Source organism: Orcinus orca, chromosome 2 (assembly GCF_937001465.1).
Source record: "Orcinus orca chromosome 2, mOrcOrc1.1, whole genome shotgun sequence".
NCBI lineage: Eukaryota > Metazoa > Chordata > Mammalia > Artiodactyla > Delphinidae > Orcinus > Orcinus orca.
In genome coordinates, this window is record NC_064560.1 from 98,137,620 (window position 1) to 98,150,084 (window position 12,465).

Consider the following 12,465-nt stretch of genomic DNA (forward strand, 5'->3'; position numbering starts at 1 on the left):
AAACTTAATATGATCACTAATTTTCCTTTATCTGTAAATATTGGTTAAGTTTAAATTATTTATTTTCAAGACTTTTAGTCCTTTTTTACATTGAGGTTCCGCCCTGACCCAGTTTGTGATCCATTTCACATTAATCATTTCCATTTCCAAATTAAATGTACTAGTGATACTAGTATTTCTACTTAAGACAAAGGAGGCTAGAACAACAGAGGAGTCTTCCGTCTTGGTAGTGTATGGAAGCATAAGACTCTTAGCTCTCAGGGATGTATACACTCATTTGGACACCCTAACTTCTAAAAGTTTGTTCTTTTACCAACTGTTACTGTACATCAGATTGAAATGAATTTAATTTGCATCTCACAACTTTCCGGGAAGGACTGGTGGTAGTTTTATCTCCATTTTATATATGAGGAAACTGGAACTTGGAGTGACTTTCCCCAGAGCATACAGCTGAACTAGGGTGACAACCTTGGTAGTTAATATGTTTGATTCACCTTCAAGGATGGGAAATTGTCCTGACTTTTATTACTTCCATAGTTCCAGTTTTGGGGCTTGTCATAGTTTTTGAAGCCTCCAGATTCAAACTTGAATTCTCTGCTTATACTTAAAAACATCTACTTCTATTATAAGGATTGCTTCTTTTGAGGAGTAACTTTTTGTTTACATATGTGAATAGAAAAGCTTTTCTGTACATTACTCACTGCCTGCTCTACTTCTTCCAATGAAAACCATTTTTAAATAAATAATAAAGGGAATGAATTTAGGTCTAGAAGAGATACTAAATCAATATATTTCATTTCCCTTTATTCATTTAAAGTACCTCTCAATTTCTCTGGTTACCACCACCATCTCTAAAAGGCAAACTCTTCTGCAGATTAGTTCTACTAAAGGCTTTTTAAACTTTTAATCTTTAAAAAAATTTTAAACTTATAAACTTCTTAAAAAGTTTATAGTTTCAGTGTAAAATATTGATCTCTTTACAGCTGCTCTGACTCACACAAGCCAAATACTTTATGATTTTGAAGAGAGATCAGAAAATGGCAAAAAATATTATAAGTGAATCAAATTAGAAATAAATTTTGGTGTTTTACATTATTTCATCTGTTGTTTTTTTCTGCTATTGAGGATATTTCTCTTCCTGAGGAGCTAAAATTGTTAAGAGTAAGTTTTCTTGTCGCTTAATTTTATATAGATTTCTTCTGTTTAATAGGATATCAAGTTTATTTAACATCCTTCAACACATTCTAAGAAAATTAAGTAGGTAAGTACTTTGGAGGTATTTTGCATTGATATGTCTAATTTTCTTGGGTGAAAATTCATAGAAACTTTGAATATATGTTGTTAGGAATAGATAGAAAATAACCTAGAAATACAGAATTTATTCTACTGTGTCAAAGTTGAAATTGTGAAAGTATAAATAAGTAGGTAATATAATAGTCTCTGGCTTCAATGAGCTTGCAATTACATTTTTCTGTAAGGCTATTGTAATGGTTTCCTATTGCCACTATAACAAATTACCACAAACTTAGTGGCTTTAAATAACACAAATTTATTCTATTATAGTTCTGGAGGTCAAAAACCTGAAATCATTTTCAGTGGACTAAACTTGTATCAACAGGGCTGGCTCCTTGCGGTGGCTCTGAGGAGACAGTTGTTTCCTCACCTTGATTTTCAGCTTCTAGTGGCTACCTGTATTTCTTTTCTTTTTTAATTGAAATATAGTTGGTGTACAGCATTCTGTTAGTTTCAAGTTTACTACATAAACTTGCAAGTGATATGATATTTGCAAACATTGTGAAATGATCACAATAAGTCTAATAACCATCTGTCCCCATACAAAATTATTACAATAATATTGATCATATTCTTTATGCTATGTGTTACATCCCTGTGGCTTATTAGTTTTATAACTGGAGGGTTGTACCTCTTAAATCCTGTTCGCCTATTTCTCCCTACACACACCACCCGCAACCGGCTACCACCCTTTTGTTTCTGTATCTGTAAGTCTATCTTCATTTTGTTTTGTTTGTTTCTTTTGTTTTTCAGATTCCACATATAAGTAAGTCATGTGGTATTTGTCTTTCTCTGACTTATTTCATGTGGCATAATACCCTCTAGATCCATCCTTGTTGCAAATGCAAGATTTCATTTTTTATGACTGAGTAATATTCCATTGTATATATATCACATCTTCCTTATCCGTTTATCAATGAACACTTAATTTGCTTCCGTATCTTGGCTATTGTAAATAATACTGCAGTGAACATTGGTGTGCATATATCTTTTCGAATTAATTTTTTTGCATTCTTGTGGTAGATACCCAAGAGTGGAATTGCTGGATCATATGGTAGTTCTATGTTTAATTTTTTGAGGAACCTCCATACTGTTTCCCAAGTGGCTGCACCAATTTATAATTCCTCCAACAGTGTACAATGGTTCCTTTTTCTCCACATCCTTGCCAACACTTGTCTTTTTGATGATAGCCATTCTGACAGGCGTGAGGTGGTATCTCATTGTGGTTTTGATTTGAATTTCCCTGATGATTTAGTGATGTTGGGCATCTGTATGTCTTCTTTGGAGAAATACCTATATATCTTAACTTGTAGCCCCTTACTCCATCTTCAAAGTACATCACTCAAATTTTTGCTTTTATTGTCACATTGCATCCTTAATTTCATTTGCAAAGCCATTGATGGGTAACATTCACAAGTTCTGGAGAGAGGATGTAAACATTCTGGGGGAATATTAGTCAGCCTTCCATAGCTATATTGTGTACATTTTCAAGGTAAGGAAGCAACATAGAGGCTAGTCACTCGGTCCATAGCAAATCTTAGAATATAGATTCTCTACGTGATCATTTGTCAAACCGTTTCATTATACAAACCTTTGCACTCCTTGTCTTACGCCCTTACCAAAAGATAAACTAAAAACAATTCAAGAATTTGAACAAAAGGTCAAAAACCTCAAAGTTCTAACTCTCCTACTTTTTATGCAACTAGATAGATGTCAGTTTCCTTATTTATAAAATGATGGTGTTGAGTTCGGTGATTTTCTAAGTACTCCTCAGTTCTGAGATTCTGTGGCAAGATTTTTACTTTATATATTCCATTCTTCATGTGAAGTACAATGCTTAAACACAAAATTTGCCAAGTGCTTTTTGAAACTTGAATATCAATATCTTAGCTTATGTATTAGTTTTCAACTGCAGCTGTGACAAATTGCCACAAAATTAGTGTTGACAACAGGAATGTATTATCTTGCAGTTCTGTGAGTCAGGAGGCTAACAGGTCTTCTCAGGCTGAAATCAAGGTGTCATTTTTCTGCCTTCTTTTCTGTAGGCTCTGGGTATGGTCTGTTTCTTTGACTTTTGTATATTCTAGAGGCTACCTGCATTCTTTGGCTTCTGGTGCTCTTCCTTTCCTCCCTTTTCAGACTTTGAAAGGCGAGTTGAGTCCTCCTCATATCACATCACTCTCACCTCTTTCAAAGCCGTTATCTCCCTCTGAGTCTCTTCTGCCTCCCTCTTCTACATTTTAAGGACTCATCGTTACAGTGAGCCCAGGAAAATAATCTAGGAAAACCTTACATTTTAAAATCAGCTGATTAGGAACCTTGATTTCACTTTAATTCCATCTTAATTCCCCTTTACCATGTAATGTAGCATATTCACAGGCTCTAGGGTTTGGGATGTATGTTTTGGGGGGAGGCCGTTACTGAACCTACTGATATTTGTAGCCATCCGTGTACATTGCTGCCCCCATGCAGCACTTTTAAGATATTCTTTCTTGAACTGTCTCATTCTCCATGAATTCTCTCTGTAAACCAAAGCATTCTTCTTTTTTAGTGAAGGAGGTTAAGATATAAAGTTTCACTGATAAAAGCTCAGTGTTTGAAATGTTACTTATTCCCACTGTCACATCAATTATTATTCATTTCTTTATATGGGAATAGAAAATGATTGGGGAAAAAATGCTCTGAGAATAATAGTTCTCTGAACCACTTTTGTCGATACCTATTACTTTTCTGTTTAAAAACAGTAATGAATTAATGAAAAACTTATCAGGTTTGTAGGAAGATCCTTGTAAGTATGACTAGTCCTTATTTTTAATGATAGATTGTGGGAAAGAACTGATATCTTCCATTGTACCTTTGAGCTAGAATGTAAAATCCCCAAAAAAACACAGTATATTAATTGTATCCCTTTAGCTCTTTATGTTGTTACACTGAATTCCTTAAAGCTTTCTAAAGAGAAAGGGAAAATGTAGATTTGACAGAACTTATTATTGTGACAACAGAGGATCATAATTAAGGGTATGGCTTTTGGTGTTCGACTGTCTGGGTTTATATCCAGGTCCTGCACTCAGAACTTTGGGCAAATTACTTAGCATGTCTGATTTTTTGTTTATCTCAAATATGAGGTTAATAATTAATATTATTCCTTAAAGTTTTGTTTTGGAGAATTTAATGATGAAATGGATATAAACAGTATAGTCGTCGTTAGCTCATGATAAACATTCAGTACCTATTAACTGCTTTGGTTGCTATTATTCTCATGGCCCCTCGTATTGTGATTATTGCACTGACTGTTTCTGCCACTTTATTTTAAACTTCTCAGTGTAGTGAATTTGTCACATTCACTTTTCTATCTCTGTTCACCTATTAGTAGACAGAAAGTAGGTACAGTGTTTAATTAATTTAAATGTTGTGTATAGGAATGGTATGTATATGTACTTATGTACTCATATGTATATGTACTTTTCCATATGTGTTGTCCATGAATTAGAGAATTAGGCAGACTGTCTGTTTCCCATTAAATTTTTGAAATTTTACAATTTAACTGATGTAACAGTGAAAAGAAAATAATTATATATCCTGAACTTGGAATAAGAACTAAAATGAGTTGCTGAAAAGGCATGAAAATAGTTTAAAAGATTCTTAAATCTTACTTGGTCATAAAAGTGTTTTTAGAGTTGGTATCCCATTCCCCTAATTGTTTTCAATTTTATTAATATATTATGATTAAGAAAGTGCTATTGAATTTGACACAGTGAACCAATGAGTTGAGTTTCCTTGTATGGATTTAGCTTGCAGGAGGGTTCCTACTTGTTGTCTCATGCAGCAGAAGATTCTTCACTCCTGATCTACAAGACTTCTGATGGAAAAGTTACTAGGACAGCGTACAATTTGCATAAAACACATTACAGCCTTCCTGGTGTGCCTTCCAGTCTCTCAGTTCCCTGGGTCCCGTTAGACCCCAGTCTCTTATTACCATATCATATCCATCATGGAAGAATACCTTGTACTTTTCCACCTAAATCACAAGGTCCCACAACACAACAACAAAAGGTAAGATCTTTTTGAAATTAAATGTTTGATTAGGTTGTTTATTATTAATCTGTTTCACTGACTATAAAATATTTCAACCTGATGTCCACATTTGCCATGTTAATCACAACACCATTCTAAAAATAATATCTATAGGAAGCATAGATAAAGTTGTACGCTCTACTGAACCCAGTCATCATGTCAATGGAACTTTTTATTTCTGTAAGGTTTATGAGTCAACTAAAGAAAATTCTATTAGACTCCCCAGTGAGGGCATGGGTAAGGCAACCACATAGTTAAATCCCTATGTGCCTATGAAAAGCAAAGTTATAATTTTTTTGCAAGTTTTATTTATGTATACTGTTTCATTTCATTAAATATTTGAGGCAATTTGCAGAATACATGCAATAAAATTATGATGATACAATTAAAAATTAATAAGTAGGATATGGGAAAATATAAAAGCAAGTGTTAGTAATTAGTGACTGCAGTGCCTTATTAAAAGTACAATAGGGACTTCCCTGGTAGCACAGTTGTTAAGAATCCACCTGCCAATGCAGGGGACAGGGGTTCGAGCCCTGGTCCGGGAAGATCCCACATGCTGCAGAGCAGCTAAGCCCGTGCGCCACAACTACTGAGCCTGCACTCTAGAGCCTGCGCGCCACAACTGCTGAAGCCCGTGCGCCTAGAGCCCGTGCTCCACAACAAGAGAAGCCACCACAGTGAGAAGCCCGCACACCACAACGAAGAATCATCCCCGGTCGCCGCAACAAAGACCCAATGCAGCCAAAATTAATTAAATAAATAAATAAAATTTTTTAAAGTATAATAAAATGTTAAGATGTAAATTGTGTTTTAACGCTAAGTATTTTATCACTCAATATTTTAGTTATAATTAATGTTATGCTCTTTATAGAATCCTTCCCCAGAAATACCATTTGAATGATATTTCTCTATCTGAAACTTTTGTAAAACCATGGTTTAGAGATACTCTTTACCATGTCACTCATTCTTTATATCATGTAAGAAGTTCCAGTTTGAGTTTAGTTGAAGGAAAAGTTTTATTCTCTACAAGTGAATCTGACTGTTCAGTTAGCAATAACACAGTACATTTTCCTTTCCTGCTGCCAAAAATCTTTGAACCAAAATTATTGTCTGAGTTCTCTACTCTTCTCAATATGTTTACCACAGAACATCTATCACGTGTATGTTTTTCACTTCTCCATTCTAATGTTATTACTGAGAGGATCCTTTTAGAAATGACAACTTCTTATACATTCTTAGTTGACTTTGGCCAAGAAAATATATAAATGTGGTTAACTAGTTGGGACAAGTGAAAGAATGGAGAAAGTGAGTTATTAGTATTTTAAGCCATTTTAGCTACAGTTTTTGTTGGCTATTTCCAGTTTAAATTTAATATAAGTAGTGATTTTTATAACCTCCTGAGACAACATTTTCTTAACTTAAAAATAATAATTGAAAACTTTTTTTGAAGAGTTTATGTTATTTCTAAGACAATGATTTTGTTTTAACTTAGAAAAATCTGATGATAGTTTCACCTGTAACATTTAACTGTGTGAGTGGCTTATTCCTCTTTAGTGAAAATGAACAGTTTAATGTCTTGACACAATTCCATGTTTTCAGGATTTGACCACATAAATATAAACAGCTTAATTATGTATATGCTGAGCATTTGTTGATTTGTGTTTTTTTGAAGATATTTCATGCATTCAGTCCAAGGACAAATCGTTAGTGAGATTGTCTAGGACCAGGTTGTTGTACAGCCAAACATTAGGTACAGTAGTCAATTAGCTAACTAGTGCTTGGTTTGATGTTTTTTTAAGCCCATGGAAAGTTTTTGGTGATCTCTTACACATCTCCCTACAATCTGGTCCTACATATGTAGGAATTGCCCCCATCTTTCTCCCTTACTTCCTGCTAGCGAGGCCATGGGAATGAGACTTTCTAATCCTACCAAGCTAATAAGCACAGACAGGGATTCCAGCTTTAGCAGCAAAGGAAAAGACAAGAGCTTCAGGAAACCCTGGGACGTAAGATCTTATATGGAACAGAAATGATCTACTTATTTCATGATGTAAAAACTCATATGACAGATATCTCTGCCTCTAATACGATTCCTTAGTCCCTAGTCCACTTGAACTCAGATGTCACCTTTGTGTAGTAGTACCTTAAGCACTAATCCTGAGAGATACCCCAGTAAAGCCTGTGTCTGCCTCTTTTTGCATCAAGCAGAGCTTAATAGGAGGATCCCATTTGCTTCCTTTCCTACTCCAGACTTCTGATTCTAGTCTTTTTATAATGGCCTTGTGCCTATCCCTTTTCTCCTTCCACAACTTCTGCTATAAATATGGATCTCTCACACACACACACACACACACACACACACACACACTCATGCTCATACACACATACACATATAGGGTCAAAATGCTTGCAATGTGGTAGATATAATTAGTGTGGTCAGTATACTTTTATAGTAAATACCAGTTGAGTGGGGAGTGGTATACATAATCTAAAAATCACAGCAATTTTTTAATCTGTATGTTAAAAAAGTTCTTCAGATTCAGACAGACAGACTGGCAGACTCAAACCCTAACTCAAATTTGTCTTTTCTAACCATCTAATTGTAAACCAAAAAATGCCCCTAAAGAGACAAGATATTAGGTGAGGGTAGCTGGAGTTTGATTCATTCTTAGTGAGCCAGTAGCCTCTTGGGGCAATGCTAGTAATATTTCTGTTGTATAAGGAATATGAGAGAGTGTGATTGGAATTACAGTCATTTCCAGGTCTGAAACACACTGGAGAAGATGTGAAGAAATAGAAGGGGGTGCAAGGTCACTAAAGAAAATAGAGGTAGATATGGACAAGTTCTGGGAAAATGGTTTCAGGCTGTACAGCTTTTGTCCTTCTCTGTAATGCCTGGCTTTCTCCATTACCCCATTTAAAAATTTTATACTCTTCCAGTGGCCAAGGGGATGACAGTATTTCCAGACCTCATCTTCAGTGGGACTGCAATTAGCAAGGGATTGCATCCTAAAAATACACTCTCTCTTCCCTAGACTGTGTGAGCTAGAAAGTGGGATTGAGTAGCACCTTGTGCTGAGGAAGAGTAGATATTAAGGTAGAACCAGCACCCCAACAAAGCTTCTTCCCCCTGCTTCCCTTCTTCCTCTTTTCCCATCCTCTGTAATTGCCTTCCAATTTTTCCTTTCCCTTTTTCTTTCTTTCTTTCTTGCTCTTCCAGCCTCTCAACTCAAATTGGGGTCTTTTTTCTTTTCCCTTCGTTTCCCTTTTATTCTTTTTATCCTCCTTTTTTGGACTCTTCTGTTTTTCTTACTCTGTCTCTCTTTCTCCATTTCATAATTTCTTCTCTCTCTTTACCACCTCTGACCTTCTTGTATTTCCTTTCCCTCCCTTCCTATTTTTCATTTCTCCTGCCCTTCAGTTTCATTATTGTAAGCACATTTCTCTAAAGGCCTGTCATTCCTGCATTTTCTCATTTAGCTTTCAAACTTTCCCAAATTTAGCACAAAGTGTGGTTTTCCTCTTCACTTCTCTCCGTTTACCCTGATGTATCTCCTTCCCTGATTGTTATTTGAAAGTTTCGTACTTTAAAACTCTGTCAGGTTAAAGCTTGCTTAGAAGCAGTTAAGTGGCTAGGGATTAAAAATATATAAAGGACCATTTGCAAGGAAATTAGTCCATTTGTAAATAATAGAGTTGACTGTGTTTAAGAACGCTGTAAACATGTTAAGCCATCCTGTTCTTTGCTTCATCTCTTAGGTTGGTGGAACAAGAATGCCTACCCGCAGCCGCAGGAATTCAGTTTCCATGGAAACCAAAAGTCTGCCTGCTCAGCAAGTTGAAAATGAAGGAGTGGCTCCAAGTAAAAGAAAAATAACTTAAGGACTGTACCATCGAAAATGAAGAAAAACCAGTTATCACAACAACCAATTTAGAAAAGTTTGAGGGGAAATATACCTGAAAGATCTGTAGGCAAGAGGAATGTTTTTCTTTTACTGTTCTTGAGAGTTTTTATAGTGCCTTGAAAATACACATTGACTATGTGAAGCAGTGATCCAACTAAAATGGAATGTTGTGCTCTTAACACCTGATGTTTGAGGAGACTCCAGATATGGTTTAACATTATTGTGGCAGGGAAATAAAGAGAGAAGAAAATATTTTTATAGTAGACCTTTTGCAAAAAATTTTAAGTAGGAAAACAATTTGCTTTTGCGAGAGCAATATTTATCATTATGTATTATGTTAATAATTTGAGTTGTATTGCCGGTCTGTTGAGGTTGGCTCAAAAGGTTAAATCTTGCCACTGTCAGAGATAATTTTGAACTACATAAACCTTATTTCTGACCCATTTGACAGTTTTTATATACTACTTTAAAATGATGATTGATGCAGGTTAAAGAAGTTAATATCTTGAAAAACTTGGTGAAATTCCATTCCAGAAGCCAAAAAGGAAAATAAAAAATAAAAAACCCTCTGCCTCTGAAAATTCACAAGTAAGTTAACAGTTTTTTATTGGGCAGTCATCAGTTTAAAAAGAAAAAACTCTTGTGGTGTAACAGGTTCGGTGACGAATGCCTCTATCTCTTGGCACAAATCCTGGCTAAGTGTTGAAATAGGCTACTAAAAGCAAAGAGATGAGTATAGTTTCCAGAAAAATCTCATATTTCAACCAACAAGGCTAATGTGTGGTAAAACGGAAGGTATTTTTCTTCATCTACACTGATTCATTTAAATTTTTCAAGACCGTGGAGATGAATTTGGAAAAAGGCATGATCAATTGATGTTATTATAGTCAATACTAAGAAGGGATGGACTTAAGAAGGGATGGACTTATTTAACTTTTGTATTCCTCTTCTTTAATGTGCACTAAATATGTGCATCTTTTGTAAAATACAAGCTTTGTAATATAGGGCAATATTTGCTGTGTTTTTGGAATTTTTTATGCATTTTATATTAATATAAGAAACTAGTCCTAGAAACCTTCTCAACTGTTATAAATAGCAGTTAAGTACTTTATTTACTACCAAGTTTTGATTTTTTTGGTTGGTTATAAATTTTTTTTAAATTAATGAGCAATTACTAGTAAAATTGTTTTATGCATTTTAATATATAGTTTCCTCATCCTGCCATTCCCATTTTAAAATATTGAGCTTGGTTTTCAGTGGTCTTGATCTTTTTTTAACTTTGTCACATACCCATATTTCCCAGAAATATTCCAGCTGTGAGTTATTTGGCAGTGAACCAAGGGAGAGGCAGGGATTCCCTTGGAATTTGCTCTTTTAAAAAAACTAAACAATGATTGCTTCAGACTTCTGAATACCAGAAAGAGTTGGCTTTCATTTTTTTAGTATACTTTTTACTTAGTAAAATGTGTGATCTTACAGGTGGTTATTTTGAAATTATCTTAGCCAGCTATGTGAGTAACCGTGATAATATAAAGCTAGACTTTGTTTTCCACTTGTGCTTTATCAAGCCTCTTTTTTCTAATGTATATTTGATCTTGTCTTGTGTTCTTTTTCTTGATTTTTAGTACTGAGAATGTATAAGCAAGAAAGTGACATTGACAGTATGAGCAAAGATTAAAAAAAAAACAGACTCAATGTTGGCAAGGATGTGATGAGCCTGACCCACTTATATCTCTGAGGTGAAGGTATAAACATTTCATTCAGTAAATGTATGAGTGCATCTGTACTGTATGCCACACAACCTAAAGTAGGTCCTTATGTTTACCCTCTGATAAAATTCTTTTTTCATATATCACAGTATTTGTTTATTTAACTTACTGTCTTTCTTCTTGAATAGAATACAAGCTATGCCAGGGTAGGGCATATTTGTTTTGTTCACTAGTGTGTAACAAACACCTAATACAGTGTCTATTGTAGTTGCTCAGTAGATATAAGTTGAATGTAGGAATAAATGAATGTCTAGGTATCGAGGATAGATTTTTTTTTTCCTCAGGAGCTAACATTCTAGTGGAAGACACATGCTGATCTATGTGATAAGTGCCCTGATAAAGTACTATAAGAAAGTCATCTAATCTGGACCTGATAATTAAGGAAGGTTCTGAGATAAACCTTGAGCTGAGGCTTTTAAAAAAGAGTAAGAATTATAAGGAAAGAATGAAAGATCTTCCACACAGAAAGAAAGCAGCATATGCAAAGGCGAAAGATGGCCAGATTGTAGGCTGTGAACGTGGAGATGAGAGAAAAAGCTATAGGACACGACAGACATGCCATGCTATGACATTTGAATTTTGTCCTGTGCAATGTGGGAACCAGTAGTGATTTTTTAATAAAAATAAATAACATGATCAGATATATTCTTCAAAAAGTTCTTATTGGCATTAATCTAGAGAATGGAATGGAGCTGGGAAAGACTATAGGGAAGGAGAAAAGTTGCAAAGGTATCTTACCAAAATTGAAAAATGGTAAAGGCCCTGAACTAAAGCAATAAGAGTAGGGATGGGGAACTTCCCTGGCAGTCCAGTGGTTAAGACTTGGTGCTTCCACTGCAGGGGGCGCAGGTTCAATCCCTGGTCGGGGAACTAAGATCCCACATGCCGTGTGGTGCGGCAAAAACAAAAAAAAAGTAGGGATGGGCTCAAGTGATGGAAGAAAAAAAATGATAACTTGGTGATATAGTTGGTAGGGAGAGTCAAATATGACTTCCAGGTTCCTCATATGGATACTGGGTAAATAACTGTTACTTACTGAGAAAGTACGAGGAGGAGTGTGATTAGAGTGGGGAGAGAGCTCACTTAAAATGGTCGTTTCCATTCACCACTTGTATTCCTTGGATTCTGGGTCTTGGTGTGCCATTATTGCCTCATAACAAGTTACCCCAAAACTTACTAGTTAAAACTACAAATAATTATTATCTCAGAGTTTCTGTGGGTCAGGAGTCCAGGTGCAGCTTAGCTGGGTGCCTCTGGCTCAAGGCCTCATAAAGTTGCAGTCAAACTGTTGGCTAGGGCTGCAGTCGTCCGAAGGCTTGCGTGGGCCTGGAGCATCTGCTTCCAAGGAAGCTGTCTCGTGGTAGCAGTGGAAGTTCTCAATCTCTTGTTGGCTGTTAGCAGGAAGCTTCATGCTCACCACA

The 12,465-nt window shown here is 35.5% G+C and overlaps 1 protein-coding gene across 9 annotated transcripts in view; it reads left to right on the forward strand.

The window, feature by feature from the left end:
- The window catches only part of ICE2 (interactor of little elongation complex ELL subunit 2), a 90,466-nt gene that overhangs the window by 56,644 nt on the left and 21,357 nt on the right, over positions 1-12,465 (forward strand). For 2 of the 9 annotated variants that reach the window (XM_049705978.1, XM_049705979.1), the window contains exons 16-19: positions 1,193-1,261; positions 5,085-5,346; positions 9,130-9,863; positions 10,901-11,020. In XM_049705978.1, the coding sequence (XP_049561935.1) occupies positions 1,193-1,261; positions 5,085-5,346; positions 9,130-9,252 (454 nt within the window). In that variant the 3' untranslated portion in view covers positions 9,253-9,863; positions 10,901-11,020. Of the gene's footprint in view, positions 1-1,192; positions 1,262-5,084; positions 5,347-9,129; positions 11,934-12,465 lie in introns of those variants that run through there. The other 7 variants (XM_049705976.1, XM_049705977.1, XM_033437053.2 and 4 more) reach the window with 5 other exon arrangements.